The sequence below is a fragment of the Gastrolobium bilobum genome, unplaced genomic scaffold (assembly GCF_033153095.1).
Source record: "Gastrolobium bilobum isolate Gb01-03AN ecotype WA unplaced genomic scaffold, APGP_CSIRO_Gbil_v1 utg6258, whole genome shotgun sequence".
NCBI lineage: Eukaryota > Viridiplantae > Streptophyta > Magnoliopsida > Fabales > Fabaceae > Gastrolobium > Gastrolobium bilobum.
Window position 1 is genome coordinate 83,186 of NW_026895647.1, and position 22,000 is coordinate 105,185.

The window sequence follows — 22,000 nt, forward strand, 5'->3', positions numbered from 1 at the left end:
CCTGTACTTGTAGTACCTGATTTTACTAAACCTTTTGACATTGAATGTGATGCAAGTGGAAAGGGTATTGAGGCTGTTTTATCTCAAAACAAACATACTATTGCATTTTTCAGTAAGGCTCTTGGACCAACTTCTCTTACTAAATCAGTTTATGAAAAGAAGTTAATGGCATTGGTGTTAGCTATTCAACATTGGAGAACATATCTTTTGGGCAGGAGGTTTGCTTGAACAACGCATCACAACTAGAAATTAACAGAATTACCAACAAAGCCCTGCACAGTTGATAGATAACTGAGTTCCTTAAACTTGTTGACAAGAATTCGATCCCTAATCGTACATATGAAAAAAAACTTTGTTAGAAAAAGTTTATCCACTTAACGTGATCTCTCGTCTCGAAATGATTAGTCTTTAGATGTCGGCCGGAAGATACCTTGAAAAACCAAAAAAAGTCAACAGAATTGGCATGCTAAGCTTTTGGGTTTAGGACCTTGAATTTCCTTGTATGTATCAAACTCAGACCTCTTTCTTCCGTCAAGAGAAATCAAAACTTGATTTATAAATTGATTTTCAATCCAAAGAGTCGAGGACTATATTAACTCAATGCTCTTTGACAACATGTAGCACTTTTATAAAATGCATTTCTTTCTATACCCCATTGCTCAATCTAGGCATGGGTGATCCAATCACTTTGAATTTGAAACATTTACCTAAAACAAAGAAAATGTCCTCAACTTGCCAAAATTGATAAAACAAGGCAAGGAGGCCTTACATGCCTCTTTATCAACAGAATATAATTTCTAACATAGAAAGTGTGTTTGCTTCTTGTTCTTGTTTTTTTCCTCATTCATAAGCCTTCTCCCAATCATCTACTACTTCAGAAACTTCAGCTACATCTGAGTTTCCTCCAAGTTGCCCTTCTTCATTTGACCCACCTGCGTGAGACTCCAACCTTGAGACAACACTACTTTCAGTATTTTTCCCAGAAACTTCAGTTCCAACAGTTGTAAACGATGAACTTGTGCTCGATTCCTGGTCTAAGACATTCCAACGATTTAACAAAGCAGTTAGTGGAGCTTCTTTCTTCCAAACAGATGGCTGGATATTAGCAGAACCAGTAGACCAATCTTCATCACCCCAAGAATCTTCTCTCCAACTAGACTCTTGTACTACAGCTTTTCTCCATGGATTACCTTTCAATGCTGACAGTGCTCCTCCTTCTTTCATTGTCCCAGCTCCTCCCCAGGCATTGGTAGCTGAAGATGCTGCAACCGAAACAGCTCCCTGATAAACTGATCCATGATCCAACCTCCTCATTGCAGTTGCAGCTCGGGCAGGATCATGGAAAACAGCTAAAGCATTCTTGTCATTCAACCAAACAAGCTCACACTCACCACCAAATCTCAACACCAAGGCACTGATATCAGCTTCCCTTGGCAAATCTAGAAATGAGACAACAAGCCGCGGGTCCATATCTACCAAAGGATCAAATGCAGGAGGAAGAGGAGTACTTGAAGTTGTGGTACCCTTAGCCCCTAACACACGAGCTGGGGCCTTTGATTTTTGGGTAACAGAAACTACGATAAATCGCCTAGGCTCCCAACCAGCAGCATTCACTGCAAGTTTCCATCTTTCAGCAATCAACCTCACTGCATCTCTTTTATCCTTCAGCATAGGACAAAAAACATGGACTTTTAAACTACGTGCAGTTCCTCTGCTCTTGCCAAGTACTAAAAATTTGCATCTCTCCTCAACAGCTAAAACCCACTTCGGATCACGTCTGAACAAGTCAGAAAGCAATTCAGAAGAAAGAGAGTTTTCACCAAAATGGAGAGAATCCAGACTTGAAGCACTAATGTCAAAAGCATCAGCAAGAACTCTTTTACGCTCCAACTTAGCGCATTCATCATCACACATCAGCTTTCTTTTTCCAAGGGGAATTTTTATGCCATTTGCATCAACCGGTTGAAGTGGAACAGGCAACTTTTGAATAATAGAAGCTTCATGTATGGCATCAGCATTATAGTTACTACTACTACCACCACCAGCATCACAAGGAACATTTGCTGTTATACGGCCACAAGAACAAGTAATTGTAACAGGGAATTCGCATCTTATATCCGGGCATGGAGATGAAGGGTGACATGGAGCCTTACACGTATGCCGGCAGTCTCGCCTTGGAGCACCACATGTTTGGCCACATGGTGCTTGGAAACCTTGCACACAACCAGATGTATTATCACAAGGTGGGGGATGACATGTTCTGCCGCATGCATGTAAACCACACTGTCTGGTCTTGCCACAGAGATTATTGCATCTAATATCCTTTGAACCACAAGGTATGTTCCTAAGAACAGCATGCCCACCAACGCATTCTTTTGCTACAGGCACTGAACAAGGAGGGCAGTCTCCAAAATGGCAACTGTGTGAGCCTGAATGGCCACATGGTTGAGGAACTGAACATGGAAGCTGACACGAGGGAGGCAGTGTACCACAAGGTAGAGGAGGAGGGATTGAAGTCCTACCACAAGCACAAGTCAAATCGGTAAAGATTGTTTCAAGACAAGGTGGGCAATAACCACTGTGACACAGTGATTCACACACATGCTGACCACATCTAAGCTTCTTTCCGCATGACATGGAACAAAAGTGAGGATCCCAATCCCCACTTAAATTATTATTTGGATTAGAAAGAGGACAACACCTTTCACTACATCGATGCCTTCCACAGTTCTTTTTCTGCCCACAAGGCTTTGCACAAGTAAATTTCTCATTCTCCATTATTGTCTTATAGCACTCCACAGTTCGAGAAGTTGAGCCACAACGACACTTCTGTGAAACTAGAACCAAACAAGGTGGACATTCCCCAACATGACATGTTTCTATACAATTATGCATCCCACAAGGAAGGAGCTTGCCACATACTTGAGAGCAGGTAGGTATAGCATCCAAGCAACTCTGGCGTTCATCCTCCAACCTTGTTCTCCCACAAGGGCAAGTCTTAACCCGGCTTGGTAAAAGTTCACACTCCCCACAGCTGCCTGGATGACAAATCTCACTGCAGATATGATTCCCACAACTAAGTTTCTTTCCACAATTGGAACCACAAGAAAAAACTCCATCATCTACATTGAATTCACCCTTCACAGACATGTCCCCACAAAGAATAACCTCCATCATTTTACTGCAAAAGCAAGAGGCGTTTATTAGAACCTGGCAAGGATCACAAGGACCCACATGACAAACGTTTTCACAGCGGTGACGCCCACATTCAAGAAGCTTATCACAGCGCTGGCCACAGGTAAGAACAGACTGCCGATCAGAGCAACGGGTGGTAATTGTTTTCTTCCCACAAGGGCACAAACGTTGAGGGGCAAATGCTTTACAGGGAGGGCATGGACCCGGATGACATTGCAAGACACAAACATGAGGGCAAAGATCATCCTTGCTCATTCCACTAACCAACAACTCCCTCTCAAGAGGCTTCCCACATGGTTCTCCACACGAATGTGGTGTCAGATACAAATCAGATGGAGGGTCTGGCCTTTTCCCACAAAAGCAAATATACCTAATCTCCTTCCAAGACATGAGCTTCACAGACTGACAACCGGGACACCGCCAATTAAACCCTTGATTCTTCTCCGCAGACAAATCAACTGAGGTGGGTGCCCTAGCCCACTTCTTGATGCAACTCAGATGAAAGATAGAGTAGCAACTTGAGCAAGACCAAACAGGCGCCGACCTACGGACCATGTCATAGCAAATCATGCACTCCACGGTGCCTTTTATGAGCTTCTCCTGAATCTCTTGCACCAACTGAGGCAAACTTGAGTCTCTCAATCCTAATCCTAATCCCCTCACCACCTGATTCCCACTTCTCCCTTTATCCCTTTCCTTTTCCTTTTCCTTTTCCTTTTCCATCCTATGATTACCATCATTGCTTCTATGCCGAGTCACGGGTGGAGCAACAGCAAAACCATGATTGGAGCAACCAGAATCAGCATCAGCATTAGCATTTTGATGTGAGTTCAAATTTGATGGCTGGACAACAGTGCTGGATGCACCTCTAGGAACCCATTCCTGACGAACAGGAGCTTGTGATCGAGCCCTTGACCAATCCTTCCGTTCTCTTCGAATTTGCAAGCTCATCTCTTTGCAACGTTCCTACAAACACCCAACATTCAAAATTTCAAAACTATAACTACAAATAGCACAATTCAACCACACACACACACACCAAACCACAATTCAGAACCTACCCCTTGATTCTTCTCTAACTCAATATATAATTAAATACAAAATTAAAACGAAACACACACACAGAGAGAGAGAGAGAATCAATACAAAGAATTGTAGATTACAATTAACCTTCAAGAAATAAACTTAGAACTGTAACACAAACTTAACAAGGTTTAATTTTATTTTTAATTTTTATCTTATCAATAATAACTAACTATGAAATGAATATGCAGAGAAGAGAAACAATGCGATACCTGATGGTGAAGGAAGCACAATTGAGATTTCGTTTGTTGTTGTTTTCTGTGTCTCAATGGTCAGATTTGTTATGTACGAGACACTGTGTAGGGTTTGCTTTATATGTGGTTAGAATTTTCTTGGAGTCGGTTGGACGAGGAAAAATAAAAAATAAAAATAAAAAATCTTGGAATTCCGTTAAGTGAACCGACCCGGAACTGAAGGGGGGGAGCTTAGGCCTCAGTTAATAACATAAGGTATGCAGGCCCTATAAGCAAAAGCCCATGACATTTTGATTTTTTTTTTTTTGGGTAGAAATTACATTTTGATTTCTACTCTATGGGAAATGCAAGTAAACCGTGTTAATTATGTTTTCTTTTCTTTTTAATAAAAAAAACTACTTGAAAATTAATTTGCATAATCAATTTAGGAAAAGTTTTAGAATTTATTTGGTGGACAGATATTCTAGGAGAACTAGATAAGAGTAAGAAAGGATATGAGTATAATAAGCTCATATACTATTTTGTGTTTGATGTTAATTAGATAAACAGTCTGATAAAATAATATTATCATATCCGATGTTCGAGGCGAACCACCCTTTAATAGAATTTCATATGATATTTTAAATTTGATTTTTAAACTACTCTTCTTCTTCTTTTTAAGCCTTTACACATTATTTCTTATTTTAAATTATTAAATAAATTAAAAGTCATGATTTTAAATAAAATATATTAAAGTGCATAAATAAATTTTAAATTTTTTTCAAAATATTAAAAATTATATCCTTACCAAATAAACTTTAAATTAATTGCCAATACTAGTAGCCGTGGTGGATGGTGGCGATGACAAGGATGAAGACGACGGCAGCTGGTGCGATGGGTGATTGATTGAATTGGTTGTGATACTAATTGTGGGGGCAGGTAACAATGAGTTGTGGTGATAGCGTTGTTGGTAATAATCGATGACAATTATGGTGATTGATTGGTAGCGATGACGATTAGTACTTGGTGGTTAAGGGTGCTGGTGGCCAGTAGCAACGACAACGATAGTGGTAGTTGTTGGTGTAATGGTGGTAGCACCGACACTGACAGGTGGCAATTGTAATAGCTAATTGATGGCGATGGGTGGTGGTAATGGTGGCGGTGCTTGGTGGTTAGGGGTGGTGGTTTGTTGGTGGTTATGGCGGTTGTAGTGATAGTGATGGTGGTGAGTGGGGGAAATTATGGGGTCTGGTTGGTGGTTGTAGCCTGCGACAATGGTGGTGGCTGGGCAGCTCATGGTGATGGTTGGTGGCGATTGTGGTGGTGATAGTGGGTGGTAGAAGTGGTGATGACCGGCAGCGGCGATGGTGGCTTGTCGGTGGCAAGAGTTATCCCTCATATAACATCTCAAATAATTAAAAATGCATTATTACGATTGAATTGTGGATTAGAGCGCTTAATTGATGAAAATCCTAAATTTCGGGTGAAAATACACTCGAAGGGCAAAATGGTAATTTGACAATTACTGAACCCTAAAATTATGAAATGATATAATTAGACATTATTTGGTGAAAATAATGTTGGATTTGAATTCAGAACAAAATTTGGAAGTGGATAGACACTTTTTTGGAAAATTGGTGAATAGTGATTTTTAGCCGATGAAATATCGTAGGGTAATTTTACTGAGAGGTTCAAAAATCATATTAATATTCTAGGAGTGGATATATGTTTAAAGAAGTGTTTAGAACCGAAAGAAATAATTATTTGGGGAATTTTGATGTTTTAGAAAAAATATAGTTAGTTTTTGAATAGGGGCAAAAGTGAAATTATGCAAAAATTGTCTGCATCTTTTAAACATTGTATTGTAAAATTATTAAAATATATTTGTGCATCTTGAATTTATGAAAATACCTAAGTCTTGAAATTAATTAAGATTTCAAGAAGATTAATTAAGTAAATTGAATTTAGATATTTTAGAAACTTTTTCAAAAAGTCAAAAAAGGTGGCTTATTTTTATTGGTCTTAAAATTGGCCTTAAAAGTTTGTCTTCTTCCTTCCTTTAATTTGTCTTAGCCGAACCTACCATGGATGGAGGAGCATGATTTGCAACTTTTTATTTTGACACCGAATCAAGAAAGTTACAACATGAAAAATACCCAGAATCTCTTGGTGATCAAAAATCCTAAAAGAATTTCTTGAGAAAGTGAGTGTGTGAGGAGATCTATGAGCTTGAAGGTGACAGTTTTATGAGATGAGATTACCCATTATTGGTGAGTTTGTTGCTTGGAAGCTTGTATATTAATTTCTTGAAACCTAGGAACCCATTGGTGGTAAGATATCTCAATTTCACCTTATATTTCTTATGGATCAAAATTTTGGACATAATATGATGTGTATGTTGGTGAGCATGGTTAGAGAGATTTTATGGCTATATTCCTTTGGAATTTATTATTCGTATGGATAAATAATCGGTAGAAATGCAATAAAAATTTAAGTGATTTTGGTGTCAACACTTAGACAGATTTTCAAGGATGAAAGAATAATGATTTGTGAAGGAAGTCTTTGATGGATGATGTAATTGATTGATGGTTGTTTGAATTATTAATTATGAAGTTTAAAAGAGTTTTAAGGATGTGAATTAGTTAAAAAATCCTTTGATTCCTTTGATGTACAATTCGGCCATATTGCAAAATATTAGGAAAAGTGATGTAAATTGTGTTGTGGCTTGATGAAAGGTGTGTGAATGTATTGGTGATTTGGTTGATAAGGTTGTTTAAGTGATGATATTGGTTTGTTGAAATTAAAACACAATTGGTTATATTTTGAGGCTTCATGGTCGTGAGCTAGGATTTTCTGAGAATTGTTATTTTATAATTTGCTTGTGTATTCTTAAGCATGTGATTGATCGTATTGTGGTATGATCATTGTAGGTTGACTTTGATCCAATCTTGGAGGATTGAGCTTTGGAAGCTTCTTTGTGTTGGTTTGTGAAATTGCTTGTGGAACTTGTTAAAGGTAAACTTTTGTGTGTCTTGGGATTAGTCCTTTTGTATGCTCCACCATGTCCTTTGGGAATGGTTGGATTTGTGATCTTTGATAATGTGAGATACAGTATATCATACATTTTTTTAACCTGATGTTTGACATGCGTTTTAGCATGCTGGTTGATATATGTTTTGATATACTGGTATTGTTGTCTGGTATATGTTTTGATATACATGTATTATTGCCTGGTATATATTTTGATATACTAGTATCTCTGGCCAGTAGATAGAGTTATGGGAGTTCTACTGGATAGGTCTCCGTGGAGAATTCTAGTCGAGTTTTGTCGTTATGTTGTCTTCGTTTTGGGAGTAGTACAAGGAATGTCTCGGGAGTTATGGATGAGAGTCTTATAGTATTCTTGTTTGGATGTTCTGGGGTGTTGCCTAGTGACTGTTGTGATCTTGTATGTTGTATTGTACATTTGTTATCATTGCATGCACATTGAGTGAATCAATCGGTGGAATGACCCTCACAACGCGTGATTATTGAGATTGTCAAATTTCACCCCGCGTTATAGGGCATTCTTTTCAGGTACCACTAGAGTTGTAGAAGCAGTGGGCAAGAAGCCTACTTATTGTGGACATGAGCATATGGAGTATTTTGACATGTACATAGGAGTGCATGAGGATTTATTTGGCATTTTGAGATATTATTTTGTTGCACATGGTAGTTGCTTATTTTGTATCATTGACTTAGTGCATGAACATTGGTCTTATATATGGTTGTGGACATGCTTAGGGTTGTTCATGCTCTTGTGTCTAAGTCATTTGATTATTATGTTTGTTATGTAATAGTTAAATTTGATAGTTGATGTAAATATAATTGTATCATTGAAGAACTTTGTATGTGTAAATATTGATGTATGTGATGGAAGTGCTTTAGGCCTATTGTAGTTATTAATGATGTTTAATTATAATGAATGATAATGGGACATTGTGTATGAAAAGTAATGAGATGAATTTATGTATATTATGGGTTGTAAGTGTACAAAGGTATGTTGATCCTTTAGATGCCACCCTTTTGGTCAATTAGGTACCTTTGTTGAGTATTGGAATACACTTGTATAAAGTGGGAAAAAGTTATAAAAACAGAGGAGACTCTGTCGAAATTTCTAGAAAAATAGTAAGATTTAACCTTAACTTTGAGAGACTATAACTCTCTCCACAATTGTCCAAATAAGGCGTATCTTACCTTATTTTGAAGCTTAGGATGTCCTTTAAATTGTCATAAAATTTGGTGTCATTTGGATTTGTAGAAACTTCCCAGTTTGCATTTGAATGAGAGTTGTTTCTGTTCGCGCTGTATTTTACAACATTTGTGTTTGTTTTTGAAAAATTCATATCTCTCTCATTTCTTACCCAAATTAGGTTTATGATATATTAAATCGAATCCTTTGATGTCTACTAGAACATATTAAAATTTGGTGAAAAACAGATATGTTAAACTTCTGCAGTTCAAAAAGCAGTGAAGTATGTTTGAGTATTGAAAGTGCAGTTTTGACAGTTGTAAGAAATTAACTTACAACGAGCGTATCCGGAGTTGTAGAACTCCAAATGGTGCGTGTGATACCTTGTTAAAAAGGAAAAATATTTTAGAATAACATATCAAAAGATGGAAATTTATGGACAAGTAGTCCCATTGCAATTTTGGAAAAACTGAGTGTATCTTAAGTAGGTAAAACGTCAAATTATGTATTTGTGCTTCGTTGGTTTATGGGAACCAGTTAGCAACTTTAGATAGACATTGTATGATGTTCAGCAATAATATATATGGTTCCGCGATAGTTTTGAGTTATGATCACATTTTTGAAAAATGTTTAATACGAAGGTTTTACAAATGTAAGGATTTTGTAAACCGTATTAAAAAGAAAAAGTTTTACTGTATTTTTAAATGAACTGTTGTGACTGTAACTATGCTTAATATTATAATTGATGATAACATTACCAGTCGCGAACAGGGTGTTACACGTCACATGCCTAGAAATGTTCGTAGGGGAAGAGCATATGATTATATTTGGAATAAGAAGGATGTGACATTTACTATCCTATTCATTCCTAACCCGAGTCACCTTTATGATAGCTTATCTTATTGCGGACTTGATAAAATGAGCCAACAAGAAAAGCTGATTGTTGTGGATCTCACAAGAAGGGAAAGGGGTGAATGTCTCTCTTGATGTAATTTAAAAAAAAAAAACAATTTTAAAAATAATATCAAACATGTTATTTGATAATGGATATTTTATTACACTAATTTATTACTCTTGATTAGTATTTTAGAAGAATTTGAAATGAAAATAATAGTTTTTTGGGTTAAATTAGATTTTTGGTTGTTTATTGTGTTTAATTTATTTTTGTCATTAATTTCCAACTTTATGTTACTTTAGTATTTTGACCATATCTCACTACATAGTTGTCCTATTAACTCTGTTCTTGTTGCATTTTAAAGATAACTCAGAGGGCTACAAATGCTATGCAGACAAGAAAGCCCAGTTCGAACAGGAAGATGGTCTAAATTTGAGCCCAAATCAGACGTTAATTGCTGGAGATGTATTGATTTAAGTTTAAAATTAGAACCCAATGTTGTTGAGGCCCAAGACCATTTGTTTAGTTTTAATTCTTTTTTTTTATTGTAGGCCGAAATTAGTTGAACCCTTACCCGGTTTGGATGTGGGTTAAAATGGTTCGTTTAGAAAACTTTTCGGCAATCTTCGTTTTGAGAGTTTGTATGATAGACAAATTGTCTTTGGAGATTTTTAATTCAATTTTGTTCTTCCTCTGCATCTTCTCTTTTTGATTTTGAATTATGTTTATCTTAGTCATGCTAGGCTAAGAACCCTTAATCAACCTAAGGGTAATGGATTTCATGGAAAAATCCAGAGGATTTGTGCATTCCCTTTAACCAAATTTGTTTCTACTTCCAACTCAGATATCGCACGATTGTGGATATTCAATCTAAGATACGCGATTGCGATTACCAAAGAGATTGATCATCAAATTTGATGATTAGATTGATTAACCTTATGACCATAAGTTAAACGGGCTAATACTATGCGATTGTATAAGTAGAGACACCGTATTTAACCAAACGTTAGGCGATCGCTTAGAGAGGGTTTTCAATTGAATACAAGGATTCTAATTTAATTGAGATCAATCACGATTTTGGTATCTTTTTATCCGAGAAATGATGTCCTAGGAATCATAACCTTACGTTGGTTGTTTTAATTACGATTGCAATTTCATCTTTTATATTATGTCTAATTTTTGTTCAAGTGAACAAAAAAACCTTTTTTATTTACTATTTTTAATCTGTGATTTTAATCCTTGCAATTTTCTTGAGAGACGACTCAGATTGACGATTTGCTACAAAATCTTAAGAAACCTGATTTTATTAATTTGCGTGACTTCGACAGCTCGTGTCACTATTATTTATAAATAAATAAAATAAGAGGCTAAGATTATAATAAAATATATGCAGATGTGTAATACACAACAAAATTGTTAAATTTTACTCTATCAATTTTATTTTATTTTATTTTTGGAAATTACATTTACTCTATCAAGGGTTATAATTATGCACCTTAGCTTCTAAAGTCCATCATTCACTTTAAAAGAGACAAATCCATGGCAGAAATGGGGATGTCTTACAATTTTACCTAGCTTATACGTACTCACCGTCTATAATGTGGTTTCATATTACATTTAATTTGTAAAAACCATATACTTAGGGTGTCACTCACGCCTACAAAAATCTATTAGTGAATCTACAATAAAACCAAATAAATTATTTTAGTATGGTTCGAATTATCATGTAACATAAGTTCAAATTGATCAAACTTGGTTAAATTTTAAAAATTTAAACAAGATTCAGCAATACACTTACACACTAAGTTAGGACCAATAACGCGGAATGTATCTCATTGAAGATAAATACATATAATAATTAAAAAAATAAAATAGAAAAATTAACAAAACAAACAAAAGAAAAGAAAAATAATCAAGAATAAGATCAGAATTAATAATGATTAATAATAATTAAATTTAATGAACAAAGTAAAAAAAGTGGTTAGTCCTAAGGTTTTCTTAATTGATAAACAGAAAGTGCAGACATTGACAGCAATATAAAACGTTAAAAAGAACAGCGAAATTTAAAATAAAACAAACTAGACTAAAATAGAATTCTAGAAAAACAAAAGTAATAAAATAAAAACATAAGCAAAATTTAAATAAACATACAACAATGTAGAACAAAGAGGAAAAACAAAAACAAAAACAGATTTTAAAATTGGGTTTAATGTTCTGCTTTTGCTGCAGAAAATTTCTTTCGGCCATATTCAAATAAAAAGTGAGTGAATTTCACTAATTTTTTCTCTCTTATCTCTTTTCTCCAAGGCCTATTCATTTTGATATGAGTGTGACAGAAAGAAATTTTTTATAGCAAAAACAGAAATATTTTTCTCTTTAAAATTATGGGAAAATATTTTTGCTTCTGTCGCAAACTTTTTTTTTTCTGTTACACTTATATAAAAGCGAGTTAATTAATAATTAATTATCAAATTAACTCTGATTATAAACTATTCCAAAAAATTAACATTTATAACAAACTTAACACTAATCTGCCCATGTTTGATCGTTGACCACGTAGATACCCGGGTATAGACCCAATTACCAGGTAAATATAATTGTTCTCATGTAACTTGAGTTTATACTGAGTATGACGTTATTTACTCAGGTAAACACCCAGTTAGCCAAGTATTTGTCGGCCAGAAACCCCAATATCAATGGGTTTCGGCCCTTGTTATCATTTATACGTTTTGTTTTCCCAAATCTCTTTCATTTCTCATCTCTATTCTCAGCCATCAAATTTGTATTTCATCCCATTATCTCAAAAAGCCTAATCTTGTGAAGACATTGGCATTACACCTATATATTCTTATTTTTTTTTTATCAAAAATCCGAACCAAACCCAAACCCAGATCCTAGACCCAATTTTCGTGTGAAAGATGAGTTCAAGTTCAAACATGTTTCCTGTTGTTATTTACTACAATGGGAGGCATTTTGAAGGTCCCAATGGTGTACAATTTGAAGGAAAACAAGAACAATGAAAATCAAAGTGGGCACTACATGCAATGAATTGAAGGAAAGAATTCATCAAAAATCGGGACTACATAGCAGCCAATCCATTCACCGCATGATAGCCAGGTTAAAGACTGTAGTTGATATGGATACAATATACTACATTGGCAACGATATCAATGATGATGAAGATGTGAAGTTCATCACAGATGCATTTGTTGGCTGAAAAATATTAAAATTAATTGAGATATATGTTGAAGTTGATGTTGGTTGCACCACTAGGGTTAGCCTAGTGGTGTGGGGTGTGTGTGTTAGGAGTGTGTGTAGTGTAGGATGTTGTGTTCAATTCCTTGTAACCTCCACACACACAAAAAGTTGATGTTGGTCAATCTTCATCTTTATCGATGCATATAAGCACTCCACAGTGTCTTGGTCAAAAAGATACAGTTGTACGTTTATCTACACCTACTCAGGTATATCATCAAAGTCGGCTCAAGGAGCTTTGTCCAGATAGGAGAAATAAGGACAATATCATTCCCGCAGACACGGGAAGTCAGCTCGCCATGTACGTAGTTGAGGTTCTGGTAGAAAGCTCTCACCATAACCTCCGAATACGGGCACTTCATCTCCGCAAGCACCAGCAGATGTGTCTGCTCAAGCAGTGGCACAATATCGAACCACTCCAAGTTAAAGAACGCCGAATCCAGTGATTTCGGCTCACATATCTTGCGGCTCATGAAGGACTTCACAAACCTCTCATGTGCATCAGGGTCATCCTCAAAACAATATGCAAAAGGCAAGTCTGGAGCCTGATGCACAGCAGCCTGGGGCTGAGAGGATGACGACCCATCATGTCGGCGCTTGGTCCTCCTCTCAGTATCCACCCATCTCTTCTTTGAAATACGTCTATCAGTCATTTTGTCATAATGTGGAACTGAAAAAACACAAATGTAAAATCAGAATCAGAATGCAAGGTTAGGGTTAGGGTTTATCAGAAATTAAAAGGTCAGAGTGCAATGTCAGAATCAAAAAACACAAACTGCAAAACACAATATTTATGCACTTGAATGTGAGAAACAAATGAAAATCAGAATGCAAGGTTAGGGTTTATTAAAAATAAAAAAAAATACCTTTCTTGGTTTTCAATCGGTTGAAAGCAGAAACGGTGGTGGACGAAGGATGATGGTAAGGGAAGAAACTTGTCCCACCAATGTGGTCAAGGAGTCACTGATTTCGCCCTTGTGGAAGCTCTACCCAGGTACTCTTGTGTGTGGGTTTGAAATGGAGGCTGTTAGGTTTTTAAAAAACCCTACCCACGACATTTATCCGAGTAACCTCGTCCCTACCCGGGTAAGTAATTCATAGCAATTCCCATATTATGAACAATACCCAGGTAGCCCACCTGGGTGCTCGGGTAGTGTTATTTTTTCGATTTATACCCGGGTAACCCTCTATGTACCCTGGTATTTTACGGTGTAAACAGTAAAACAAGGGTAGATGGGTGATATATTTTGGTAGAAGGGCAAAAATATAATTAATTAATAATTAAAGGCTACAGTGGTCAAAAAGCCGAGTGGGTTCCATTATAAGAAGAAGAGATAGAAAAATTAATGAAATACATTCATTTTATGTGAGTGTGGCAAGAAAAACAAATTTCAATAAAAACAAAAATATTATACCCTTGAAATTAATGCAGAAACAAAACAACTACAGAAAAAAGAAAAACAAAGCTCTTAGCCTACGTGGGGCTTGTCCCATTGATACCAAAAAAGGGCCGACCCAGTTCAAATACCCACTTCGTGAGTGTCGGGGGAAGGGAACATTGATACCAAAAAAGAAAAAGAAAAAAAAAGGCGAAGAAAGCAAAAAATGAAATAGACTTTAAAAAATCAAATTCCAAAAGCTACTTCTAATGTCAAAATCTAATTTATCCTAGCACAACGCAAAAATTTATTGTGAATGTAATAAGTGTACTGGCCAATAAAGTGTACTTGAAAGTAGGGGCGTTATTGGGTCCGGCCGAGTCGTCTTAAAAGGTTAAATTTATATTTAAATGTATAGCATGACTAAGCTTGTTACCTGTTATAAATATAATTATTGGCCTGTTGCCTGACTTATTTACAAAAATAAAAATATGGTTTAACCTCTTTAAAAAAAATAAGACAACAAAAATTTATCGAAATTTAATGTACAATCAACAACACTATAAATTCCATAAATATTCATAAATTTGATGTATATCCAAATAGCATACTATAGAACAAAATCGTTCGAAAAGTCTATTTAACCAATAAAATGGGGTGAAATAGATTGAGAAGAAAGATATGGCTATTACAAGTAGTATAAAAAATATAAAATAAAAATAATAATATATTAGATCAGCCTGAGAGGCTCTAAAGTCGAGCTTTTGAATTGGAGACTGGGGCTTTTTTATTAAACGAGCTTTTATACAAATTTAAGTCTGGTGCCAACAATCAAATTTAGGCAAATAAGCTCAGGCCTTCGCGAGACGAGTCAAAAACCCCTGGTTCATTTAAGACCCCCTACTTGAAATTACGAATATCAATTCCACAGGAATTAGCATCCAAAGCACTAATTCACTTCCTAGATTTAAGTTTAGATAATTCAAAATTGAGAGAGATAATTCTTGAAAATTTAAGAGACTATTTGACATATTTTTCTTTTAAACTAAAAGTGTTTTTTAAATTAAAGTTAAAAACTAAAATATAAAAAACAAAAAACTAAAAGCTATTTGATAATTATATAAAGTTATTCTGATGATTTTGAAGAAGATAAAATAAAATAATTTATTATTATTATAAATTATTAGAATAAAGGATGAAATTTGTAAATACAAATTTATAATAAGAGTATATGCCAGGACAAGGCTTAGTGCACTTTCGGTATCTGCCACTTCCGTTTTGATGTGATGCCTGCCTGCTGATCTTCTTCAAAATTTGATAACCTATGACGATGCCGTTTTCAGCACATCTGTGAAAAAAATTTCTGCCCCAAATTTTTTTCCCAAATGTGGGTCCGCCGAAGATGTAAATTGATACTTGAATATTACATAGTAAGGAGTTTAAACTTTAAAGCACGAATAATTCACTAATATATCATTAAGGAGTTTAAAAGCATATTGTACGAATAGTATATTTTAACAACACCCCCATCTCTCTCTCTTTGTTCTCAAATCAAAGCATGAAAAGGGGCGGAAAGATGTGGTCCCAATAGATTTAATTTACTTATCGAATTGGATAGGGAACAATATAATCTAGTATTTTGCATTATATATATTTATTCCAATGCAAAAGATGATATTGCTGTTTTACTAAAGCTGAGTAAACTTGTTTGGAAGCTTGCAAGAAGACAACTAATAATGTGATGCCGTACATTTAGTGCAACGATCCAAAGCAGGTTTGTGGCATCTTCCAGAATAAATGAAAAGTTGGGTTTCCCCTTGGAAATTGACAGTCTAATACAGCAACAAACTTTTGATGACAATTAAATCAAGATTCATATAGCCTTGTAAATAGCCTTCAAGCAAGTTTTTCATTTTTGTTTATTAAATCAATCGCAAGTGTTGTTTAATAAATAGTCATGATATATTGATTAATTAATGTTTGTCAGCTTCAATTTCAATTTTTCCTGTGATATAAATATAAATCAGTCAAGATAGATTTTAACCATCCTATTTGAGATTTATTCATTTTCCATAATAATCACATACACACAATTCAAAGTAATAAGAAGGAAAGAAAAGTAGGAAACACAAACTATCCTGATTCACCTCAATATAAAATTAAGTCCAGCAAATCTTGTTAATATATTCTCTTCAACACATTTAATTATAAAAATATATAAATAAACTTATAAAATTCTAAGCCGCAATAACTATTCATGGCCAAAGTCAAAATTATTAAATAAAGCAATTATAAATAAACCCAAAGCTTAAACCAATATCAAATCACAAATTTAGAAAGATATAAATTCGCAACTAAATACAAGATAAGAGCCATACTCATCTTTTGTTTGAACTTTTTTGTTGACAATTCATAGCTTTACCATGACAGGAAACAACTAGACACCGCCATCATATAACTTGATTGGAAGTGTAGAAATGCCAGAAAGTCTGAGTTCATCTGTGGTATGCAGTATGGACCATCCCTAAAGATCTCGAGCATGTCAATTGATTCGTCTCTCAAGACTCAAAGATGTCATGCAGTGTTTCTCAGGACCACACAACTTTGTTATGTATCATTGTTGCTTGCAAGTTACAACATGATCAACATTAATAAGGTCATGACTCAAGATACAATTTGATTTTGCAACCGAATAGCAAATCCAAGTTACAAGAACCAAATGCCAAACTCGGTTATAATTGTCCAATTCCCCATATACAAAACTCACACCACACAATATCTCTCTCAATCCCTGCCAAATTATCTGCATCGAGTCATGACTCATGAGCCATGCTAATAACTTTGAATAACAAAAAAAAGAGGTTTTATAGTTTATCCTAATATAAATTTTAGATGTTATTAATCTCAAATTAAAGAAGATAAGTTATCTCATGTCATAAAGATAAATATGTAGACCTCACTACCTGAAAAATTAAAAAAAAAAATTCTACTATTATCGAAGAATATGTAGGAGAAAAAATTAATATAATGAGAATCAGAGGCGGACTTGCACTTGTGCCAGTGTGTGCAAGTGCAGACACAAATCTTTGAAAAAAAAGAATAAATTATCTTTTAGGTTCTCAACAAAAATTATGGGGTCTAATTTAATCACATAGAAAAAAAAACTTGACTTTGTGATCCTCTGGATTTCAAAATAGACCAATTTGGTTGAAATCGTGATACCTCTTAAATTCAAATAAGATCTACGTTAGTCCCTCAAAACGACTAAAATGAGTCTATTTTGAATTTCAAAGGGATCTCGAGTCGAATTTTTTTTCTAAAGGATTAAATTGGGTCCTGTAATATTTGTTGAGTATCCAAAAATTTTAAAGGGACCACTTATTTATATTCTTTTATTTTTATCCCAACCCTAAATGTGCAGACATAAATAAAATTTTCTAGGTCCGCCGCTAATAAGAATAATTTTTTCCATAAATTTTATGTCGTGGCTACTACATGGTGGTTATTATAATATGGGTTTTGTAATTCTCATGTTGAATGGGAATTGAAATCTTATATTGTAGAGACAAAAATCACGTGGGACCCATATGTTAGAAAAACTTATATATAGGACCCATGTCAGCACGAAAATCAAATGGTGTGTAGAAAAATTTCAATTCTCATGTTAAATAAGAATTATAAAACCCTTATAATATACCGACAAATTTTATAATATATCTCACATACTCATGATTACTGTCCATCATTTCCTTCTTTCGTTTGGTCTCCCACTAATCTAAGGAAAATGTCCCACAATTTTTTTATTCGTCTTTTTTCTTAGAAAATTAGTGTCCCTAAATTGTTTGTTAGGATAATTATGGTATAATACATTATTTTTTCTAATCCTTTGTCTTTCTCCATCTTGATTTAGGAACACTTTTACTACCGTTGAAAGCACATATATATTGTATAAAATTTTATTTTCATGGTTACTGGTAAATAACATGACCCAAGAGGATGTTGGATCTATGGCCCATGATGGGACCGGCTCAATTAATGGATATCCTAATTTCTTATTTATAAGAGATGCTTATAAAAAAAGAAAGAAAAAGAAAATGCAAAGGAAGAGAAATGCGCAAGAGAAAACGCAAGCCAGAGATGAAGATCCTCGAAGGAAAATATTCAGCATCATTGCTGAAGAAGAAAAATAACCTGTAGAGTATGATTCTTATCCCCTTTATATAGAGAAACACTTGTGTGAGACACTTGTAAGTAGATCCATCCTTTAGAGGGTGAAGTTCCTCTGGTTAGTGAGCCAAAAAGAACCTTTTGTAAATCTCATTATTCATAGTGGAAGTTTTTTGAATTTGGTCACGTGATTTTTACTCTTCACATCGAAGAGGTTTTTCCCGTTAAAATTTTTGTTGTTCTCTATTCTCCCTATATCTGTTTGTTTGATTTTTTGATTTACCATTCATCAACGCTTTCGCAGGTTGGGCTAATTGACATTAAGGTCGGGCTAATTAAGAAGTGTCAGGCTTCTAGACACAATAGTGGTATCAGAGCTCTTAGATCAAAGGTTCTATAAGGTTGGAGATAGAGGTGTCGTAGCACATTATGGTAGCATGTTCAAACTCATCATAGAGAACTATTCATATTGGAAACCCATGGTGGAGGATCATCTTTATTGCAAGGATCTATATGAACCCATTCTAGGCGCGGACAAGGAAGAAGGGAAAACCTATAAAGAATGGGATCTCCTCAATCGGAAGACTGTCACTATGATCCGCAAATACATTGACAAAAGCTTGTTTGAGCACGTTTCAACCTACAGAAACACTCACAAGCTGTGGACAAAGTTGGAATCCTTATCAAGAAGAAGACACCACGCAACAAAGTGCACCTGATGCGCCGACTTGTGAAGCTAGACTACAAGGACGGACAAAGCATGATTGAGCATCTGAACACATACAAAGGGGCTTGTCAATCAGCTGACAACGATTGAAATGAAGATTGATGATGAGTTGCAAGCACTCTTGCTACTTGGCTCATTGCCTGAGAGCTAGGATACTTTGGTGGTGATGCTCAGAAACTCGAATCTAAAAGGAAAGATGACCATAGACTCGGTTGCAGACAGTCTACCGAATGAAAAGGCAAGAAGGAAATAATAAGGGATAACCCATCAGTATGAAGTGAATATCGTTAAAAACTGTGGAAGAACGGCACACCGAGGTACAAGTAAAAGTCAAGGTCGAGACAAGTCTAGAGGTCGGTCAAAACCGAGAATGGACCTTACATGCTTCTATTGTGAAAGATCGCTGATTGTCGGACTTTAAAGAAAGACCAAAGAACGAGCAATGTTAAACTAGATGTAATAGATTCGAGGAAGAAAGAAGAGCAGAGCGCAACGACATTAACAGCCAATGCCAAGGTCGATCTCTTCCTGATTCGTGAAGACAACTGTATAAATGTACCCGATGATCATTGTTCATGGGTTGTGGACTCAGGAGCATCTTTCTATGTCACACCCTACAAGAAGTTCTTCTCATCATATCAAGGCAGCAACTATGGTATCGTGAAGATGGGTAACCAAGTTACCAGCAAGAAAATTGGAGTTGGAGAAGTCAAGTTGATGACCGATATGGGCTATAGATTGGTCCTGAAGGAGGTCAGACATGTTCCCGATATGTGTTCAATCTTATCTCGACAAGAAAGCTTGATGAAGCCGGGCTTGTAAACTACTTCGGTGGAGGAAAATGGAAACTCGCCAAAGGTAGCTTGGTGGTAGCTCGAGGTAAGAAAGAAGGATCTCTCTATGTTATTCAAGGGAAGGTCGGCAATGTAGAGACCAATGCGATGCAAGACGAATCAAGTTTGGAGCTCTGGTGTAGACTACTCGGACACATGAGTAAGAAAGGTCTGCAAATCCTCACCAAGAAGGAATTGTTGCCGAACTTGAAAGGTCAACTCCTAGAGACATGCACACACTATTTAGCTGGAAAGCAATGTAGATTTTCATTTGGGAGACCGAACCAACCTAGAAGAAAGAGGTATACTATTGATCTTGTCCATACTGACGTAGATCATCATATATTAAACAGAATGAATATGCTAATATATAAATATATATTTGAAACTTATATCGGAATATGTGAAGAGAAGACGAAAAGAAAACAACATTCACAAACTTTTATATGAGAAAAATTATTTCCATAAAAATTCAGGCCAAATGAATCACAATTATGTAGATGAATTTTTTATATTAAAATAAGAGGAATATGTTTCTCATATGTAACATATAAAAAAGGTGTACGATACATACTAAGAAGAAGAGAAAAAAAAAGTGAATCATAATTCACATCAAAAATATTTTCATTGAACCCAGACCTGCGATCCTTCCATTAAAATATTCACTCTTCGAATAAATTTTTTTTTTCTCTCCTCCGTGCACATATCACATAAAATATTCAATTTTGATTGACGCGAACCTCTGAATTAGTGGTGGTCCGGAAGTGTTGAAAATGTTTTCACGCACACCTACTTTTTTGTGTTTTTTTATATATATGAGATAAAATTATCTTATGTAATATAATAATCATATAATATGTATTTATTGTATGAATGACGTTGCACGCATTTTTATATATGGATTATTTTTTTTAGTTAATGTAGATAAATTAAATATAATGAACCCAAAATGACATAGTTTGAGGCGAAAATAAGATATTTTATAATTATAATTTATTTTAAAGTTATAATAGTTTTTTTTATTATAATTTTTCAATTTAAAATGACATCATTTCGAGAGTAAATATAAATAACTCATCTACGGTAGAAACGTTAAATATATATATATATATATATATATATATATATATATATATATATATATATATATATATATATATATATATATATATATATATATATATATATATATATATATATATATATATATATATATATATAAAACAATGGGGTTTTAGTTTGCCCTTTAACATGATCAGAAAAAATTTTCTACACACACAACAATTTGTGAAGCCCACATTTTTTAAAGCAAAAAAAAATTATGGCACGTAAAACGAATCTCTATAACATTACACAATCACTTTTCTTACAACACAACTCATATAAAATCCTAAAACCCTAAGGGGGTGTTTGGTTGAGGAGAAATTTTTTGAATACTAGGGAAATATGATTGATAGGAAAATGGTTGGAAAGTAAGTTTGGTAAGAAAATGTAAAAAAAGTTGTTTGGTTGAAAAAAATTTACTAAAAAAATTGGGTTAATTGTCATCATTTTTTATCACATTTTTCTCACTTGCCCAGCTATATGTGCAATACCATATTCAAGTTAGTAAACTTTCATGGTGCATTTTGTGCATTTTTGCACTTGATTCTCAATTACTAGGCAAAAGAGATTGGTAGGCAAATTTTTAAAAACCCTCGACCAAACAAATACAACATCAATTCCCAAACTCAAATAGATGGAAATCTCGATCAAAAACTTCAACACTACCTAAAACAATTCAGTCAAATCTAAGATTCAGAAGTTTAATAATAGTATTTATTTTTAAATTCTTTTAAAGGAAATTAGAGGCAAACAACATTACAAGGTTCAAGTGAAGCTACTTCATTTGATTGGCTTATCACTTATCATTTATCATATCATATAATTGAATTCAAGCACGCCGCCCTATTGAGTTTCATTTATGATATCAATATTTTATTTTAAAAACTTTAAAACATTTCTATTTTTTATTGCAATTTTCAAAATTAAACTCATAAAAAAAAAAAAAAAAAAGACTCCA

At 34.6% G+C, this 22,000-nt stretch overlaps 1 protein-coding gene across 1 annotated transcript; it reads right to left on the reverse strand.

The window, feature by feature from the left end:
- Positions 1-331: 331 nt before the first annotated feature.
- Positions 332-4,584, reverse strand: LOC133286618 (NF-X1-type zinc finger protein NFXL1-like). The gene is made up of 2 exons (XM_061484055.1): positions 4,491-4,584; positions 332-4,161 (listed from the first exon to the last, which is right to left on the reverse strand). The coding sequence occupies exon 2, from the start codon at positions 4,144-4,146 to the stop codon at positions 841-843; it is 3,306 nt and encodes a 1,101-aa protein (XP_061340039.1). The 5' UTR covers positions 4,147-4,161; positions 4,491-4,584; the 3' UTR covers positions 332-840.
- Between the last annotated feature and the right edge of the window lie 17,416 nt (positions 4,585-22,000).

Coding starts and splice junctions, on each gene's coding strand:
- LOC133286618 (XM_061484055.1), bottom strand. CDS start 4,146: ATGAGCTTGCAAATTCGAAGAGAACGGAAGGATTGGTCAAGGGCTCGA.